The sequence below is a fragment of the Mastigoproctus giganteus genome, chromosome 2 (assembly GCF_048544385.1).
Source record: "Mastigoproctus giganteus isolate SK-2022 chromosome 2, ASM4854438v1, whole genome shotgun sequence".
NCBI lineage: Eukaryota > Metazoa > Arthropoda > Arachnida > Uropygi > Thelyphonidae > Mastigoproctus > Mastigoproctus giganteus.
The window spans coordinates 171,892,357-171,913,289 of record NC_143576.1 but is presented as its reverse complement, the minus strand read 5'-3'; the positions used below and the strand labels follow the sequence as shown (position 1 = coordinate 171,913,289).

The following is a 20,933-nucleotide window of genomic DNA, read 5'->3' as shown; positions in this document are numbered from 1 at the left end:
AAAGCCTTAAACACCTCAATCAGATCACTTCACAGATGCCTAGTCTCTAGATGTTGCAATTTGCAGAACTGAAGCCACAAAATGCTCAACATTGCGCTATCCACCCATGTCAACTGGATGCAGTGCCTTTGATATTTATGTGCTTCTTAACTAAAAGCATAACCACCCTCACCTTCCTATGCTGTTTGTCCTTTCTGTAGACTAGTGCTTGGGTGTGTGGCAAAAGTTCTCTGCGACTGCAGACTGGTCGGGTTGCTAGCTCGATTGTTACTGTTTTCTTGTGTTGTAACATTAATTCTTGATAGATTTATTTATTGACATTGTAGTTTTTGCCGTAGTTAACTTATCCTCAGTTAATAATATTGTTGCGTCTCAGTTAATAATAGTCGGTTGCTTTGAACCGACTATTATAGATGTTGCAAATTATAGATGAAGACAGAATTCATAGTAAGAAGCTTGGTAAAGGAGGGAGACGGAAGAGAAGATTGGAGCTTTCCCCCAACTTCGTTCCAGAGTTCCCATGTTGTACAATACTGATTCTGTAAAGAAGGCTTCTGGGAAATCATCTAAAGTTAAAAATATTAAAGCAAGTAATGTTTTAAGTAGTGGAGGTAGTAGTGCAATGAGTACTGTTAGTGTGAATACTAAAGCTGGGATGTCTGGTAATGCTGATTCTCATATTCAGGTAGGTGGTGTGGAAAATGTAGTTAAAGTTGGCTGCATGGTTGAATAGCGGGTGCAGTTAGAAGAAGATGTTGCTGTAACAGATTTCACAAATGATTTGTCAAATGTTAAGATAACTGATTTTCCAGATATTCAGCCTGATAATATGATTTCTGATGTAGATAGTTTTTATTCGGAATCCGGGAGAAGTACAGGCACAAATGTGCGTGAGAGTGAAATAATTGTTGCTAACATACAGGATCAAAGGCAGAGGTACCCTGACGTGTCTACTATTTTTGAGTTTGTAACAAAGTTGAAGAAAAAAGTTATTGACTACATGACTAGTGAAAATAATAGTGACTAAAGCTGCAACTAATTTCTTACTTGACGTATGGATTGACATGGAGACTATATTAACAGCATTAGTCATTGACAATGAACGTCTTAAAACAAGGGTAGAAGAGATGGAGGTGCGTGCCAGTTTATTAGATGACATTGTAAGAGGGCAGCTTTTTTATCTAATGTTGTAGAACAAAAGGGAACTTATGCGGACAAGGTTAGGGCTGGATTCAGCCTGCCTCAAATAGGCAGGCTGAATTAAATGATATCTGTATGGTGGATAATAACAGGAAGCTGAGCAAAGTGGCAAAATTAAATTAATAAAGTTATTTTCAGGGCTGAGGAGTCCTCAGAACAGTATAAGTCAAGTCAGGAAGTTAAAGAGGTTATTGTTAACACATTAAAGGAAAAGTTTCAAGAAATAAAAATTAGAAATAAATAAATAAATAAATTTTCTGTTTATACTCCGGGACGACCAAACGGTCAGAGGAGTTCACAAGATAGATAGAATACAAGAAACAGCACCGTATTCAGTAGTCACGGGCTTGAACCCCGGTCACTCAGGGCACGTGTACTTACTAAGAGCTATTAGAAATAAAGGAGTCTTAGTTGAAACAGATAATGATAAGGATTTGGATAAACTCAGTAAGGCAGAGGTATTTTTTCAAAAGGGTATTAATCTGGATAAAGTAAAGTTACAGAACCTTACCATCTTAGTGTATGATGTACCTAAGGAATTAACTCAGGAGGATATTATTAGGGATTTATATAAGAAAAACCTTCAAGATTATGGATATGAGGAGCAAGAGGTCAGAGAGGGCATTGTTTTTAGATTTAGTAACAGTTCCAAGGCAAGGTTTAATAACTGGGTGATTGGGGTAGCTCCCCACATGTTGGAAAATTTGATGTGTAATGACAGGTTGTATTTTGGATATACATCACACAAATTCAGGCATTTTACAGTTGTGACTAAATGTTTTAAGTGTTTGGGGTATGGCCATTCTATAGAACACTGCACACACAAGACTGTCGTGTGGTCATTGTGCTCAGGGTGGCCATCTTTTTGTTGATTGCCCAAATAAAAATAAAGATCCATGCTGTGTGAACTGCAAGTGCAGAGGTAGAGCTTATGATCACTCATTAAGGAGTAGTAGTTGTCCTGAGTATAAAAAGGCTGTAGAGTTTGCCAGTACGTGTACCTCTGATGGATAACTGTAGTACTTTTAATGTGAATGGTAGTTTTCAACTTAAAGATGAAGGTAATGTGCTTAAGTTGGTTCAACTCAGCGCCCAAAGATGTCGTGCAGTTACTGATGAAATTAGAATAGTGGCCGTGCAAGAAAGTGTTGACATTTTGTGTATGCAGGAGCCGTATGTTGGTTCCTTTGCACATGGACATAAAATTGTTGGTTTTCCTGCTGATGCCAGAGTTATAAATGTAATTGATGTGAAACCTAAAACAGCAATTGTGGTCTTTAATAAGTTATTGTAGATAACTGTCCTCTCTGGGCTGTGTAGTCAGAACTCAACATGTGTGAACATTAGTACTCCTAGGCTGTCTTTTAATTTAATATCTCTTTATTGTCCTCCAAGTCACGAAATTGTTAATTCTATCCATTATATGGAAATAGTTTTCAGTGAAATTGGTTGTAGTAATTTAATTATTGCATTGGATTCCAATGCAAAGTCTAACTTATGGTTTAGCTGCATGACTGATCAGAGAGGTCGCTTAATGGAGGACTTTATTTTAATGAATAATTTGTGTGTAGTCAATATATCAGGTCAGCCTTATACTTTTAATAATGTTCATGGGAGGTCGAACATTGATTTGACTTTAGTTACTCAGGGGTTATCCAGACGAATCTGTCATTGGCTTGTGAAAACAGACTATACGAATAGTGATCATAGATCTTTGGTTTTTCATATTAATTTGGTTGATTTAAATCAACCAAACTTTAGATTTTGATAATTTTGAATTAACTAGATTTACTTATAAGAAGATTCACTGGTCTAGTTTTGCACGGTCAGTGGCTTTAGATTTTTCAGGAGACAATATTTGAATTTGAATTTTTTAAATGCTTGTGAGTATGCTGCTTTCGTTCAGTCTTCATTGCTTAGAGTCCTCAGTTGGCCTCCGTAGCCAGGTGGGAAGGAGCAGCAGTGCGTAGCACACGCTTCTTGATTTGACCGGGGTTCGAGCCCGTCACCACCAAATACGAAGGATGCGGAAAGGTCACGAAATGACCACCGCATATCCCGGAGCAATATGGCCTTAGTTGCTAATGCTCCTAAAAATCAAATAACAATATAACAAATAACAGCCCTCAGTTGTGCCTCAAGAAGACAACGAGTTAAGAGGCGAGTTGTTAATTGGTGGAATGCGGAATTATCCAGGTTAAGGAAAGAAGTATTTTTAGGTAGGAAGACATATCAGAGGTATAGGCGGTGGGGGCTGAATGAGGCTCAATTTTATCACACATGTTATAGGAATAAAAAAAAAATTTATTATAGGGCTATTTATGAGAGTAAATTAAAGGCTTGGAGAAATCTAGTTACTAGTGTGGGCAATACAGATCCTTGGGGATTAATTTATAAATTAAGTATGAATAAAGTAAGACCTGGAGAGATAATGAATACCGTAATCGTCAATGGTGTGGAAACAACTGATTGGATTACAACAGTGCAGGCAATAACATCGGAGTTGTTTCCTCATGAGGAAGAAGGGGGGGAGACAACAGAGCAAGAAGGTATCAAGGACTCTAATGTAACATACCTTAGGTATGTTGATATTAGCTTATTTACTTTAGAGGAATTGAGAGCCGTTTCTAAGAAAGTTAACATTTCCAAAGCTCCTGGGATCGATTTAGTAGAGAATATCGCTGTTCTTAAAGTGATTGAGATTTATCCTAACATCATGTTAAACTTATATAATAAATGCTTACTTCAAGGTACCTTTCCTGAGATCTGGAAAGTTGGTGTGATCAAGCTGTTAGTTAAGCCGGGTAAAAAACCAAATGACCCAAGAGGGTATAGACCAATTTCGTTATTGGCCAATCTTGGCAAAGTTTTTGAAAGATTGTTATTTTTAAGATTGAACCAAGTCATGGATAAAAATGGTTTGACCCTGCTTTATCAGTATGGTTTCAAGAGAGGCCATTCTACGGAGGATGCCATTAATGATCTCATGAATTTCACTAACCTGGTAGTAGTAGTAGTAGTGGCATGTGATGCAAGAAAGCAAATGTATGAGCTTATACAGCATCACTCAAAAAAAAAAAAAAAAAAAATCACACCATTCTCTCCAAATGCCTGTCCAGTTCCTCTTTAAATTTATTCAACCTATCAACTTCCACAACGACAGATGGAAGTTTGTTCCAGCAATTAACAACCCGCTGGCTAAAGGCAAATTTCCGCACATCTATTCTACATCTGTCCTTTCTTAATTTGAATTTATGCCCACTTAGGTTCGTAATCTGAACAAGTGGAAGGATCCCATCAGAATTCAGCATGTTCAACCCATTCAAGGCCTTATATACCTCAATCAGATCACCGCGCAGGTGCCTAGTCTCCAGCCACTGCAATTTGCAGAACTTAAGCCTCTCTTGGTAAGAGGATCCCTTCATTCCCCTCACCAATGTTGTTGCCCTTCTCTGTACACGCTCAAGTAAATCTACATCCTTCCTAAAATGAGGCCCCCAGACCTGTAAGCAGTACTCAAGGCATGGCCTGACCATTGCCTTATACAGAGGGATAATTACCTCCTTCTCCCTGCTAGCAAAATTCCTATATATCATTGACAAAACACCCATGACCTGCCCTGGCAGCCTGTCTACATTGCTCAGAGAACTTCATATCTGACTGCACAATTACTCCCAGGTCTTTTTCATTTTCTACCACCTTAAGTGTAGTACCACACAGTTGGTACGTTTCTCTGGGGTTACTTCTACCCATATGCTGTACTTTGCATTTGTCAAGGTTAAACTTCAGTTGCCACTTCTTAGCCCATCTGCCCAAATTATCTAGATCCTGTTGCAGTAGCACACTGCCATTACTGTCATTAACAACCCTGCCAACCTTTGTATCATCTGCAAACTTCGACATTAAGCCTGATATACCTTCATCAATATCATTGATAAATATACAAAACAACAGTGGACCTAACACCGAACCCTGTGGGACTCCACTAATAACATTAGTCCAAGAAGAGCAGCATCCATTGATTACCACCCTCTGTCTTCTCCCACTTAACCATCCTTTTATCCATTGTAGCAACTTACCCTTAATACCATTCTTCTCCAATTTGTACAATAGTCTTCCATGCGCAACAGTGTCAAAAGCTTTCCTGAAATCCAAATATATGATATCAAAATTATTTTTCGCATCCAGTTTCTTTGTAACCATATCATAATATCCTATCAAATTTGTCAGACAAGACTTTCCCTTAACAAACCCATGCTGTGTCTGAATTATTGCTGCAGTCTTGTCTAGATGATCCTGCAATGCATCTTTAACCAGTGACTCCATTATTTTACCCGGAACAGAAGTTAAACTAACTGGTCTGTAATTACTCGTGTCACCCTTCGATCCCCCTTTGTGAATTGGGGATACATTTGCACATCTTCAGTCCGTGGGAACCTCCCCTGAGTCCAAGGATGCTCTCATAATTATGGCTAAGTGTTTGCTTAGTTGCTTTGCCGCCTCCTTTAATATAACTGGATAAATCCCATCCACCCCAGGTGCTTTTCTTACGTTTAACTTCAACAATTTCTCTTCCACTTTGCTCTCAGTTATTACAAGATCATTAAGCACCCTGCTACAATTTGATAACCTTCTGCCATTTTCAAACCTTAATAACTCCTCATGTATGAATGTAGATGCAAAATACTCATTCAGTTTGTTTGCTATCTGAGCAGGATCATCAAAAGTCGAACCATCGATGTCAAGTGGACCAATCAGATTCATCCCCTTCCTTTTAGAGTTTATATAAGTAAAGAAACGTTTGCTGTTTTTCTTAGCATCTTTTGCCAAGGATTTCTCGTAATCTGCCTTCGCCTGCCGAACCTCCTTTGTGACCTGATTACAGATTAACTTATATCTGCCATAGGCTTCTGAGTTGAGTCTCATTAGTTCATTTGACAACCATTTAGGCCTAAACCTTGAACAATATTTCTTAATAGGTATGAAACTTTTAGTAGCTTCCACGATTAATTCCTTGAATGCTTCCCACTTAGAATTTACTGTTGGTAGCATCGTCAGTTGATCCCACTGTACAGAATTTAAAAACTGTCGGAGACCACTGTACTCACCTTTACGGAATCAAAAACCCTTTCCTTTACCCCTGATGGTAATTAAATCTTTAAGTAAATCCCACGTCAGTACATTGTGATCACTGCCACCTAGTGGTTCTTTTATCTGCAAATTCCTAATACATTAATGATCACTGCTGATAACCAGATCAAGAGTATTACTTTCTCTGGTTGCCTCTCGAACATGCTGCTGCAGAAAACAATCATCCAATAAATCCACAAAAGTCTGACTAGTGTGTGAGTGCCCAAACCACAAGTTCCAGTCAATATCTGGGAAGTTAAAATCCCCCATTATAAGACATTCCGATTTACTAGCCCACTCTATTTCTCTGTACAATTGTTCATTGTACTCATTCAAGTCATTAGGCCTATAACACACTCCTACTCTAATTTAAGGATAAGTATGTGTTAGCCATCTTCATAGATTTTACTGGAGCTTTTGACATGGTGTGGTATGAGAGTATTCTGTCTGCATTAAGGGATATGCAATGTCCAGACTTATTATATAGGACGATACAGAGTTATTTGCATGGTAGGAAAATTATACTGAAAGCTAAGCATCTACAGTTTAATAGGAATCTTTCGAGAGGGTGTCCTTAGGGGTCTGGGGTCTGTATTGGGCCCACTTTTTTGGAACTTAGTACTTAATTTATGGCTAGAACAATCAGTTGAAAATCTGCATAAGATTGCTTATGCAGATGATTTGGTTTTATGTGTTACTGGTAAATCCAGGTCTGTGCTTGAAATAAGAGTGGCTCAGGTATTAGAAAGTCTTGTGTCATGGGCTGATCTGCATGAACTATTGATATCTACAACTAAAACTGTTATGATGCTTCTTAAGGGGAAACTAAATTATGCGCGACCGCCAAAAGCTTTAATTAAGGGGAGGCAGATTCCCCTAGTATCTGAGGTGAAATATCTAGGTATAAGAATTGACGATAGATTATTGTTTTTCCCACATTTAAATTACTTACACAAAAAAGTTAAAAAATTTAGTGCAGCAATAATTCGATTAACTAGGTCAGATTAGGGGTTGAAAAGGGAAGTTTTAAATTTATATTACAAGGCAGTCTTCTTACCCATAGTTGCGTATGGAGCATCAGCATGGTACTTCAGAGTTACTAAAGTTAAATTTAAACAGAAATTGTTATCGATTCAGCGCTCAATGCTTTATGTTATTTCTAGTTTGTGCAGAACAGTCTCAACGAATGATGTGCAGGTTTTGGCCGGGCATTTGCCTCTAGACTTGTACATTGTGTATCGGCCCTTTGTTATTACTTAAAAAAAAAAAAGGCATAGTTGTTTCTTTCATGAATATTACATCTGATGTCACTATAGAGATAGCTAAAGCTAAGAAAAATGTTCTAACACAGTTGATTGGTATATGGCAACAGAGATGGGATCTTAGTGTAACTGGGGAGGTAACAACAAATGGTTTTTTCCTTCTATGGTAACATCGTTTATTTTAACTGGCCATGGGTCATTGAACTTTAAACTACATTACTTTGGTCTAGTCAGTTCTCCTTTATGCACTTGTGGTCAACCTGAGACTTGGAGTCATTTATTATATGATTGTAGTTTGTATGTTGAACATAGAGAAAGGCTAAAAGTGAAGATTGGTAATTTAGTTAGAGGCTGTGAAAGTGATCTTATTGCTAATCAGGATAAATTTCAAGCACTGCAAGAGTTCTGTGTAACTGTTTTTCAACGGTGAAGACATTGGAATAATCTGATTACTAATTAAGATTTGGTTATATACATTTTATCTGTTTTTTTTTTTTTTTTTTTAATTTTTAGTTTATATTGTGTGTGTGTGTGTGTGTATATATGTATATAATTTTATTTTTTTTATATATATATATATATATATATATATATATATATTTTTTTGCTGGCTCTCAGTTGTGGGCAGCCTGGGAACGGGTTTGCTGGCACCCACCGGTATAACACTATTTCCGGTGGGTGCGGGATTTTTGTGCATGAGGCACTTAAAATAGAAGACCAGGCCCAGTACCAAGTGAATATGGGCGGTTATTAGAGTCTCTTCGCCACCAGGGAGCGGCTGTGCCGGTGCCAGCGTCTCCCTGGTGGTGAGGAGACCTTCCATACAGGTCTATTTTGCAGAGGTTCTGCACAAAGTCAGCTTATCAGGTGGAGATAGACGGAAGTCTTGGTGCCACCTTAGACATAATAATAATGTCCTTTCTGTACATTTTCAAAGATCTAGATCTAACTGGCCTCCAGCTGAAGTAAATGCCTGAAGGGATACACTGCTCCCTGAGAAATAATTATACCCAATTAATAAGAAGAAAGAATTGTGGAGTGCTCTTATCGTTAAGGTCCGGAAGCAGTTGTCTAAGATTCAGATAGATGGAAAATGAATTGATGAGGTGATCCCACTCTTCAACTTCACCACAGTGACAGTGTGTCATTAGAGATACCCATCTCATGAAGCTTGTTCAAAACAGAACCATGCCCAATAAGGAGTGATGTAATGCAGACCCCTGAAGTGTTGTATACCATATGGTTACCAATAAACTGCCAAAAGGTGATGTAATTCACACCACTGATGCTATGACAGGACTGCCACGCTTGGGATGGAACAATCAATCCATCTGATGATGTTATCAACAGCAAATTCTAACATCCTCGACTCTGTTCCTGGATGATGACCAATCACTCACTTATGAATAAACAAACCAAATCTACAATGAGAATGAGGCCTATGTATCTCTGGATATAGAACTCTCCCTCCACAATAGTAGAACTAGCAAATGCTCTTAATAGAACCAAGGAAAAGAAATGGCCTGACCATGATTTAATCGAACCAGAAATTATAAAAATTCTTCCCAAAAGTCAGTCTCAACATCTACTCCAACTCTTTAATAACTGTCTAAGCAAAGGTATATTTCTTACCACATGTAAACTGGCAAACCTGAGATTAATCGTAAAGAATCCAGAAAAACCTCCAAATGATCCTAAATCATACAGGCCAATAGCTTTGTTACCAGTTCTGAGCAAAGTATTGGAAAGGCTCCTAGTATACTGCTTAGAAGCACATTATCTGAATACAAACCTTTGGTTGGACAGACAGTTTGGCTTCAAAATGAAGCCAAACTGTCTGTTTGACTGAGGATGACTGAGTGTCTGTTTGACTGAGGATGCAATGAATAAACTAATTACTGCAGCTTAAACCACCCAGGAAACCTGCATACTGGCTATTTCAATTTATTTTGCTGGTGCCGATGGTCGCCCATTATTATCAGGAGAATACGTCTTGCTGATATTCCACAGAACTTTATAATTGCTTCAACAATTATCTTAATAACAGGAAAAAGCAGTGCAAACTAGATTTTAATGTATATAGCGAAATGTTACCTGTGGATGCCCTTAGGGTTCAGTGCTTGGTCCCTGTTTTTGGAACCTGGTGCTGGATGAGTTCCAGGAGGCTGACAGGCCAAGTGGACAAGGTCACCTTTGCAGTGAAGGGTAACACTAGAAGGGCTCTGGAAGACCAGGCAAATCATGCCCTCAATTTCTACAGAACTGGGCACAAATCCATAAGCTGGTAATTTCTAGTACAGAAACTAAATTAATCATACTAAAAGGCAAATTAAGATCACCTCTGATAACGATTTCAGGAAAAACAATAGCCCTCACAACAGAACTAAAATGTCTTGGAGTCATCTTTGACTCCACGTTAACATTTCACTCTCATCCAACAAATGATGGTAAAAAAGCGAGAAGGTATGCTGGCATAATTGTCAGAATAAGTAGATCTGACTGAGGTTTAAAAAGGAAGACTTTAGCCCTCATTTATAAGGCTGTCTTCCTCCCAGTAATTACTTACAGGGCTGGTGGCTGGTTCCCTAGAATGTTACAGGGCATGCTGCATGTCAGCAAACCTGCCCTGCAGGTTCTAGTTGGTGTGTTGCCATCAGATTTGGAAATAATTCAGAGAGGCCTAAACTGTAGGCTTAGAAGGCAGATCCTACTGACATAGGGATAGACCAACATAGACCTAAGAGCTGATCCTAAACAGGAAAAGAAAAGGATAGTGACCTGTCCATACCAGTAATGGCAAGATAGATGGGACCAATCAGATAAAGGGGACATTCCTGCCACAGGTAACCCTAGTCTCCTCCAAGCCTCCATCTTGGTTTGCACCAGGCTTGTACACTACATTTTTACTAACAGAGCATGGCTCCCTGAATGCAAAACTATGCCAACTTGGCCTCACACAGGACCCAAAATGTAGCTGTGGTGCTGATCAGGATTGGGCCATGTCTTATATGACTGCCCCAATTATCATCCCCACTCATTACAAAAATAGGACCAATAAGCCACGGCAATGAACAACTTCTCATCTCTGATGATATGCATTACATGGCCTTCTCAGAATTTTTCTTGCTCAAAAAGCTTTCAAGACTAGAAGCAACCATGCAGTGATAACCTAAACTGTGACACCCATCTCTACCTTAAAAGTTCCTGTCCTTGACTATGACAACTATTGATAATGACTGGCCTGCTAGAATGTGTTTCCCACCCAGTTCAAGTATGAAAGGAAATGTTTTTGATGGAATGTATGTTAAGAGTCAGTATGTAATAGTGTAGTTAGTGTTGAGTGGGAAATGAGTCCACTCAACCTGGGAACAAAAAAAAAAAAAAAAGTGAAGTGTGGGTGTGCTATGTATATTCAGGGTACTATTATAAAAGGGATCTATGTGTGTGATTGATGAGTGAACGAGAATGTCCAATAGATATTAATTGTTATACCCTGTGTGCAAAAAAAAAAAAAAGTATATTTCCAGGTTAAGATATACAAGGCGCCTCCGTAGCCAGGTGGGAAGGAGCAGCAGTGCATAGCACACGCTTCTTGATTAGACCGGGGTTTGAGCCCGTCACCACCAAATACGGAGGATGCGGAAAGGTCAAGGAATGACCACCACACATCTCCAGAGCAATATGGCCTTAGTTACTAATGCTCCTAAAAACCAAATAACAAACAAACAAACAAGATATGCAAATGTGGGTGCAAGTAAAGCCATCTGTGTAAACCGTGCAGTGGATGTGGTTGTGTCAAGTCAAAAAAGGAATTAAAAAAAAAAAAAGTGTGGATGCTTTGATAGTTGTTTAAGTGGACCTGTGTGCTGTCTCTGAGTGTATGAAGATGTATAAAAAGAGGCACATGAGTGAGTGATTGTTGTCACTTACCAGTTTGCCCTTAAATAAGTAATAATAATAATAAAAAAGTGTATACCTGTGTATTTGTAAGAGTGGAAGGTGTGTGTAAGGTTTGAACATATGTTGTGTGTGTGTGTAGTGTTCTGGCAGGCATCCCCTACTTGGATTGTAGTGGGGGTAACTCACAAGGAATCACCCTTGCCTTGCTGATGCCATGCTTCCTCTTTTTTGAGGCATGGCATGGGAACTGCTGACACTGGATGGTTGGGATTTCATGAAGAATTGCACTGTGTATCCATAGATCAGATTCTCCCCCACATAGAGCACTCTGACCCTCTGACTTTCTTCTCCCACACTCCCATCTCCCCTCCCCCACCTCTCATCCCAACTTTTTACCTGGTGGATCCTACCACCACATTTTCCTCTTCTAGCATGTTCCCCCAGGGCCCTTCCTGACAAGCTCAGGTGCAGTCCAGTGTTCATCCCTGCCAGAGAACTTTTTTACTAGTACTACAGTGGCTGCCTCCCTGCGGCAAGGATGGGCAATGTGGGGCTCAATTAGAATCCCTAGCTAAATGCTGGAGGAACAACAGGCCAACACAACCCAACACTACACTATGCACTAAAACTTACACTATGTCTGGCATTTACATAGTTTGTAGCATCACAGTCTATAATACGCGGTTTGTATTAGCATTAGCATTAGTAGAGGCATTTGATGCAAGAAAGCAAGCTTATGCAGCATCAGCCAAAAAAAAAAAAAAAAAAAAAAAACCCACTTCCACTTCACCCCTCTGTTCGTTCAAAATACCTGTCCAGCTGAGCCTTAAACTTATTTAGGCTATCAACCTCCACCACAAGGGATGGAAGTCTGTTCCGCCAACCAACCACCCGCTGGCTAAAGGCAAATTTCCGCACGTCTATCCTACATCTGTCTTTCCTCAATTTGAATTTATGCCCTCTCAGGTGATTTTTCTGAGCTAGAGGAAGAATCCCATCAGCATTGAGCATGCTTAAACCATTCAAGGCTTTATACACCTCTATCAGATCAGATTGTAGAGGAAACCCTTGTTCCACTTGACAATAGACACAATACACAAATGTCCTTTCTGTACGGTAACTAAGAAGCCAGTCACACAACACAACACAAACAACATACCGCACATATTACTGTATATATGACATTACGCCACTGACCGGATTTCCGCAGTCTGTATCAATACAATGGGTCATGTAGAGTTGAGAGTGACCCTCTGGTGCTGCCCGGACAAGTACATATTATAAATTGTCTTTTCTGCACACTTTTTTACTCCTCATATTCAGGTTCTGCATCTCTTATGTCTGAGTGACATCATATCTCTGATAACCCCACATCTGCATTTGATTAATTCACATTTTGCAACTGATTAAGTACATCAAATTCATCAAATTTATTTACTGTTATGCAGATGTCATAAAATTTATTATTCCTCTAGTTTTCAGTGTTGGATCTGTTACTATTTACAGTATTATTAATGATACTGATGAAGATATACCTAGTTTGTTGTCAAATTTTGTGGATAATACAAAGGTTGGCAGGAATCAATGCATACTATTGCAGAAAACTTAGATAAATTAGGCAAATGGGCTGAGAAGCAGCAATTATGGTTTAACATTGATAAATGTGAGGTACTGCATAACTTACCAATTAGGTGGTACCACAATCAAGGTTGCGAAGAATGAAAGAGACCTTGGGGTAACTGTACAGTCTTGTGTGAAGTTCTCTCAGCAGGCTGCCAGAACAGCTCGCAGGGTTCTGTCAGTTATGTGAAGGAACTTTGCCAGCAGGGGACAAAGAGGTGATTATCCCATTATATAAGGAAATGTTTAGGCCACATTTTGAGTACTGTATAAAGGTCTGTAAGTCTCATTTCAAGAAAGATGTCTACTTTTTTTTTTTTTTGGAACAGTTGTAGAGAAGAGCAATCAGATTAGTCAAGAACACAAAGGGGTATTCTTACCACAAAAGACTTCAGTTCTTCAAATTGCAGCACTTGGAAACTAGGTACTTGTGAGGAGACCTGATTGAAGTGTTTTAAGGTTCTAAGTGAATTGAGTAAACTTAATGACAATAGTATTCCAACTCTTTCTTGGGCAAGACACATATAAAGGGACATAAACTGAAATAGAAAAAATGAGGCTGCAGGGTAGATGTATTAAAATTTCCTTTCAGCCGAGAGTAATTAATGATTGGAACAAATTACCATCTGTGTCATGGAAATGGATAGTTTGAATAAATTTAAAGAAGAATTAGATATATTATTAGATAGGATGGACAAATTAGGTGGGTAGTGTTATTATTATTTCTCCCCCCCCCCCCCTTTTTTCTGGTTGATACTGTATAATCTTGCTTCTTTGCATCATTTTCCGCTACTAATAATATTGACTAATACACTGGGCATGAAGAAATGTGCAGCAAGATGGATGCCTCAAATGCTGACACCAAATCAAAAGCACATTACAGGCCTTGTACATTCAGCAATCTTTTCTCTGTGTACTGCACTAACCTAGAAGACTTTTGTGACAGTTACATTATAATAGATGGAACACGGACTCCATCACTTTGATACTTAGTCAAAACAAGGTGCCTCCGTAGCTAGGTGGGAAGGAGTGGCAGTGCGTAGCACACGCTTTTTGATTAGACCGGGGTTCGAGCCTGTGACCACTAAATACGAATGATGTGGAAAGGTCAGGGAATGACCACCGCATATCCCCTGAGCAATATGGCCTTAGTTGCTAATGCTCCTGAAAACCAAATAACAACAACAACTTAGTCAAAACAAAAAGTGTGGAGTGGTAATTGATTTACTGAATGACTGACTTTATACAGAGTATAGAAGTCAGTCTATACAGAGAGCATGCTACAAGAGAAAGCCCTACTAGGAGTAAAATCAGGTGCCTGTATACTTACATGTACAACATTGCTAAGAGCATAGTAAATAAATTTGAAGTACAGTCAGTCCTCGTATAACACGTGTTTTCACTACAACAATTCGATCATACACGATTTATAAATAGGGGAACAATATCTTATATAACACGAAAAAAATTTGCTTATGCACGATTCGCCTTTGTGTTTACAAGAAATGACAGTCAAATGCAGAATCACCCCAACTGAACGCAACACAATAGGAATGAAGAGAAGATTCTGAAAATGTATTTGTTTTATATCAGTGAAGGAGAAACACATTTCACCATAATAACGTAAAAACCAACACAATTCCAGCTATCGGTATAATCGCAAATGCAATTAGATCGAGTTTACTACCAGTTTATAAGATTCCACTAGCAGAAACGCAACTGGAAATTGTTTTTATTATTTTATGGTAGTAACCCCTAGAAATGTGCTTTAGTAAAATGTGAGGTGTTATTAGTGTATCTCTGCCTTTACGGTGTTGTTTATTCAGATGCTACACGCACGCAGCGTTGTTTATGTGTATCAAGCGTGCCTCCTCGTTTTGTAATTGTGCTTTATTCCCTAAAAATTAGTAAAATACTTAAGGTGTGAAAAAGAAGCATCCTGGTGAAGACACTGCAGATTCAGAGTGAAAAAGAAAAGCAATATCGATAAACAGAGGTGGACTGGGTCAAAAATTCATACCCAGGAAAATTTGTAGTGGCCTCATACTAGCGTTTATGGCCAAAATCACACCGGCCTCCGGCCCATCGGGGTTTCTCCTGGTAAGGCTTATGGCCAGTCCGCCTCTGTCGATAGAGAAAAAATATGAAATTGTGAAACGCTTTGAGCGATTTAAAAACTGTCTCAGACCTCTGTAGTCACCTTTATGAAAGCAAAAACCCTTTCCTTTACCCCTGATGGTGGTTAACTCTTTAAAGTGAATCCTACATTTACTGACACACTGCCACGTAATGGTTCCTTTATCTGTAGATTCTTGATGCATTAAGAATCACTAGTGATAATCAGATCAAAAGTATTACTCCCTCTAGTTGCCTGCCGAACATGCTGCTGTAGAAAACAATCATCCAATAAATCCACAAAAGCCTTTCTAATGTGCGAATTACCAACCCACAAGTTCCAGTCAATATCTGGGAAATTAAAATCCCCCATTATAAGATAATCTGATTTACTGGCCCACTCTATTTCTCTGTACTGCTGTTCATTATACTCATCAGAGTCATTCAAGCATTGGAACTATATTTTATAAATCACAGATAGAGATTTCACGTCGACATGCTGAAAACACCGAGGACTGTGATTTTTAATGATGCACAGTCTTTAGTTTGTGATTTTCAGTCTTGTTTGTGCATAGTAACACAGTAATTCTCTCTGTTAGTTTTCTTGTTTGCTTTGTTAAGTGCCTTTTTAATATTCAGTGACTTGTCTGGGAGAAGTTTATAGTACAGTGCTGTTTTGTGACAGTTGTAGAACTGTTCTTTTGTGAGTTCACCAGTTTGTATCATGTTATGCAGAAATTCAGGAAATGCTGCTATTGTATTGTCACCAAATGCAGATTCACCTACAAGACTAACCTGGGATATGCCACAATGAGCCTTCCATCTCCAAAGCCATCCTTCAGAAACTTTAAATGTTATCTCCACCAAGTAGCTCATGAAATTTAAGTGCCTGTGCTTTCAAAATTACCCCATTTATTGGTACTCCTTCATTATGCTTCTGTAGAAACCACTTGTATATAAGCATTGGTTGACATCACTGTTTTCACAAGTCTAGTTTTCTTTCTTTGGAGCCTACTTCATCTTCTACAGAGTCTACAAATGAATGCAATTTTTTGCATTCATTTGTAGTGTGGAATTTCACGAGTGCGGAATTCCTTTTGGAATTCCACACTTGTGAAATATATTGCATTTTGTTTTGCCACTCTTAACTCTTTCGATAATCTAACTTTTCTTCAACTGTATAATTATTTTTTTCTTTTGTTCGCCATTATTTCAGTCCTACTGATTTACAAATTGTGCCTGTTTATTTCTGATGCACTAGAATTTACTGTGTTTTGATAAAACTAAATCAAAACCATAGAAGTGAAGTAATGTGATTTCTCCATAAATCACTTGTCAGTTCATTCACTTTTCAGTTAGCCTTTAGCAGTTTTTGCTATCCTAAGTGTAACTTCTAGCTGAAGAAAAGATGTGTGTTATTGCTTACAAAAATTTACTTTATAACAAATGTAACACACTTTATGGATGATACCCTAGCCGACCAGGCTAGCCAGGTGGGTAAAGTGCCTGCCTGGCAACCCAAAGGTCGCGGGTTCGCATCCCGTCTCAGGCTTGGATCAGAGTAAAATGCAAAAACTTTGGGAGGTGCATTATGGCCACAGAAGCCGATGCGCCAACAACTAACAAAAAAAGAATGATATCCCTATTCTTCTCCTGAGGTAGTTGTTTGTAATTGGCATTCCACATATATATTCTTTTATTGCATTTTCTAGTTGAGAGGAGAAACTGGGTGGTCACAGTAATTAGTCTCTGATGAATCCTGTTTACAAAAATTACTCTGAAACTGAATACTGATTATATCAAAGCGAATATACAGTCAGTTTTTAGCTAATTCCCCCTCTTAGAAATAGGATGTAGAGAAAAATATATACAGTATTCATGTTTTCTATTTTCCAATATGTGATTGCTAGTTCTTTGAACACACACGCACACACACACGCACACACACACACTTTCAACATGGGGGACATGATCATACCTGCTTATTTCAGTATATCTGAAACCATGGCATGTAGAGGTGCATTATATCGAGGTTGCACTGTATTGTGCAACCGATGTTAATCAAGAAATCTCCACCAATGCTCTCTTGCAGAAAAGTAAAGCTTGTGTTAATATTATTGAATTGATGAAAGTAGATAATGATATATTGATTAGTTTTTTCTCATTATTAAAAGCAGATTATTGGAGCTCATAAGTGTAATGCCTTTGCGGCTGTAATCTACTTACGGGTACACCTTCTAGATAACCTTAGTCTTAGGTTGTTTATCCCCCTCCTTCCCGCTGTTTTAAAATAGGAAAACGAACTTCTACTGCCACTACCAATAATATGCACTGTCTCTAGAAGTTGTTTTCCTATTTTAAAACAGCAGGAAAGAGGAGGATAAACACTCTAAGACTGAGGCAGTCTAGACAGTGTACCCATAAGTAGATTTATATAGATCTTCAGCCCACTCATGAATTCCAATAATCTGCTTTTAATAATGAGAAAAAACTAATCAATACATCGTTATTGACTTCTGCTGCCACTACCGATAACACACACACCATTCCATCTATTTACCGAGAATGTAGGGAGAAACTGTGGTAGCAGGAAACGAGTTTGTCCGTAAAAGTTTCCCAAAGTTTCCCGTGGCTCTCGTGTTGGCTTTCTTTACCTTAGCCGAATATTCTTTTGTTTCTGTTTTATTCTGGGCAAAATTGTAGAAATAGTACAAACCTTTTGCTCTGCTTCATTCCTGTGCAAAATGCCTATAATAGCAATAACCTTCCCACAGTTTGGAAATCCTGTAATTTAAGTTATTCATAATAATATTGTTAAAGAAGTTTAGCTTCAGAACCTTCTGTTTAATTTTTCTGTATTATAGTATATTTCAAAAATATTTGCAGGTATTTGTGGTTCCTGTGCAATGAATATAGGTGGTGTTAATACATTGGCATGTATTTGGTATGTTTTTCATATTTACGATTTTTTAAAATTGTAATGTAATAAATGTTATTAATTTGTATATTTTGTTATTTATACAGCATGCATATACATTAATATTATATCATAAATATGTATTACATATTTATGATATAAATATATAAACTTATTTATAAAGGTATAAATTTGTTATTTTAGATATTGAAACGGATACATTTGATACATGTATTGATAAGGAGCAAGGCAGATTTTCTCCCTTGATTTTCTCGGGAGTTTCTGAACATTGCAGTCACATCATTTGACCATTTTCTTCATTTAAGGAGTGCTTTATCTTGACAAAATTTAATAAATCTGAGATGACAGTCGTGCATTCCCTTTGTAAGTGTAAATATATGCTTCTTTGTAATATAATCTAGAACTGAATATTCAATCTAAAACTGAAACTTGGTGAGTTGCTAGTTGAAATTAAGTCACTGAAAAATACTCTAGAGATGAATTTTAAACTGGGGACTCAACAGGGATTCAAGTTTTTATTGACTGCCAGGTGATTCACTCCCAGTTCAGGCTTCAGGAGTCAGTGCTCAAATGGATCATTTGATACTCTACTGTAAGGAGAATGCTCCTTACAGTAGAGTATCTGAATGAAACCCCTTCTTCAAATGGATATCTGTATTTGCCAACTCTTCTGATTTATAGTAGTAGTAATGGCAAATAATGCAACAAAACAAACTTATATAATATCAGCCAAAAAAAAAAAACCTACACAGTTCACCAATCTGTACCCGCCAAAAATTTATATAGATCTTAGAATTTATTCATCCCATCCACTTCCATAACAATAGAAGCCTGTTCAAGTGATTAACCACCTGCTGGCTGAAGGTAAAATTCTGCATAACTATCCTGCAACCATCCTTCCTCAGCTTGAATTTATGCCCCCTCATGTGTGTAGTCTCAGCAGGTGGAAGAATGCCATTAACTTTAAGCTTACTCAGTCCATTCAAGGTTTTAAACACCTCAATCAGATCTCTTTGCTGGTGCCTAGTCTCGAGACACTACAGTTTTCAGAACTGAAGCGTTTTTGTGTAAGAGCGCCCTTTTGTTCCCTTCACCAGTCTGTATCTGTATCCGTTCCAGCAGATAGGCATCCTTCTTAAAGTGAGTCTCTGGACTTCTGTACAGCACTCAACATGTGGCCTAACCATGACCTTATACAAAGGAATAATCACCTCCTTATCCCTGCTAGTAAAGTTTTCGTATATCATTGACAAAACCCCCATGACTTGTCCTGGAGCATGTCTGCATTGCTCAGAGAATTTCATGTCAGACTGCACAATTACTCCCAGGTATTTTACATTCTTCACTATCCCGAGTGTAGTAGCACAGAGTTGATAAGTTACTCTGTGGTTACTGCTGCCCATATGCAGTAACCTTGCATTTGTCAGTGTTAAACTTCGGCTACCATTTATCAACTTATCGACCCAATTTTCTTAGATCTTGTTACAGTAGCTCACCCTAATGACTGTTGTTAACCACCCTGCCAACCTTTGTATCATCTTAGACATTAAGCCTGATATATACCTTCATCAGTATCATTGATAAATATTGAAAACAACAATGGGCACAGCACTGACCTATGAGGAACTCCACTAATAACACTAGTAAATGAAAAGCGGTGCCCATTGATAACCACCCTGTCTTCTTCCACTTAATCATTCCTTTATCCATAGCAGTAACTTCCTTTAATGCCACATTGCTCCAGTTTGTACAGCAGTCTTATGTGGAATGCTATCAGAAGCCTTCATGAAATCCAAGTATATGATGTCAAAATTATTTTTTACATCCACTTCTTTGGTCACCATGTCATAATAACCTATCAGATTGGTTTGACTAGACTGCCCCTTGACAAATCCATGCTGTGATTGCAGTATAATTGCATACCTGTTCAGATGGTCCTGCATTACTTCTTTAACCAGTGATTCCATTATTTCATTGGAACACACTGTAAGCTAACAGGTCTGTAATTATTCGTGTTGCCTTTTGATCCCCCTTTATGAATTGGGAATACATTCGCACATCTCTCGCCAATGGGGACTTCCCTGAGTCCAACTATGCTCTCATAATTATGGATAAAGGTTTGCTTATCTCCTTTGCTACCTCCCTTAATATAATTGGATAGATTCCACTCCAGGTGTGTCTTTTTTTTTATGTCAGACATCAACAATTTCTCCTCCACTTTAAATCATAAAGTCATTTAGCTTACTCAACGTTTGATGAACTGCTGGCATCCTCTTCCCTAAAGAATTCCTCATGTGGGACTGTAGACGCAAAATACATATTCAATCTGTCTGCAACCTGAGCAGGGTCATCAACAGTTAACTCATAGACATCGTGGTCCAATGTGATCCAATCCCTTACTTCTACTGTTAATATAAGCATAGAAGTCTTTGCCATTTTTCTTTGCATTCTTTGCCAGAGTCGTCTTATCTGCCGTAGCTTGTGTAACCTCCTTTGTGACTTGATTATAGATTAATTTATATCTACCATGGGCTTCTGTATCACCAGATAATTTATATGCATCACATGCAATTTTCTTCTGTGCCACTTATCTCAATAGTTCATCTAACATCCATTTAGGTCTAAGCCTTGAACGATATTTCATTTGTTGGTATGAAAAGCTTGATAGCTTCTTTGATTATTTCCCTGAATACTTCCCATTTAGAATTTGCTGTAAGTAAAACTGACAGAATTTAAAAACTGTCTGAGACCACTGTAGTCACTTTATG

The 20,933-nt window shown here is 38.2% G+C and overlaps 1 protein-coding gene across 1 annotated transcript in view; it reads left to right on the top strand.

The window, feature by feature from the left end:
* LOC150089752 (succinate dehydrogenase [ubiquinone] iron-sulfur subunit, mitochondrial-like) overlaps nt 1-20,933 on the top strand; it is a 162,109-nt gene that overhangs the window by 64,667 nt on the left and 76,509 nt on the right. Inside the window, exon 5 of the mRNA XM_090368781.1 lies at nt 18,114-18,171. Coding sequence (XP_090224907.1) covers nt 18,114-18,171 — 58 coding nt within the window. The remainder of the gene's footprint in view (nt 1-18,113; nt 18,172-20,933) is intronic.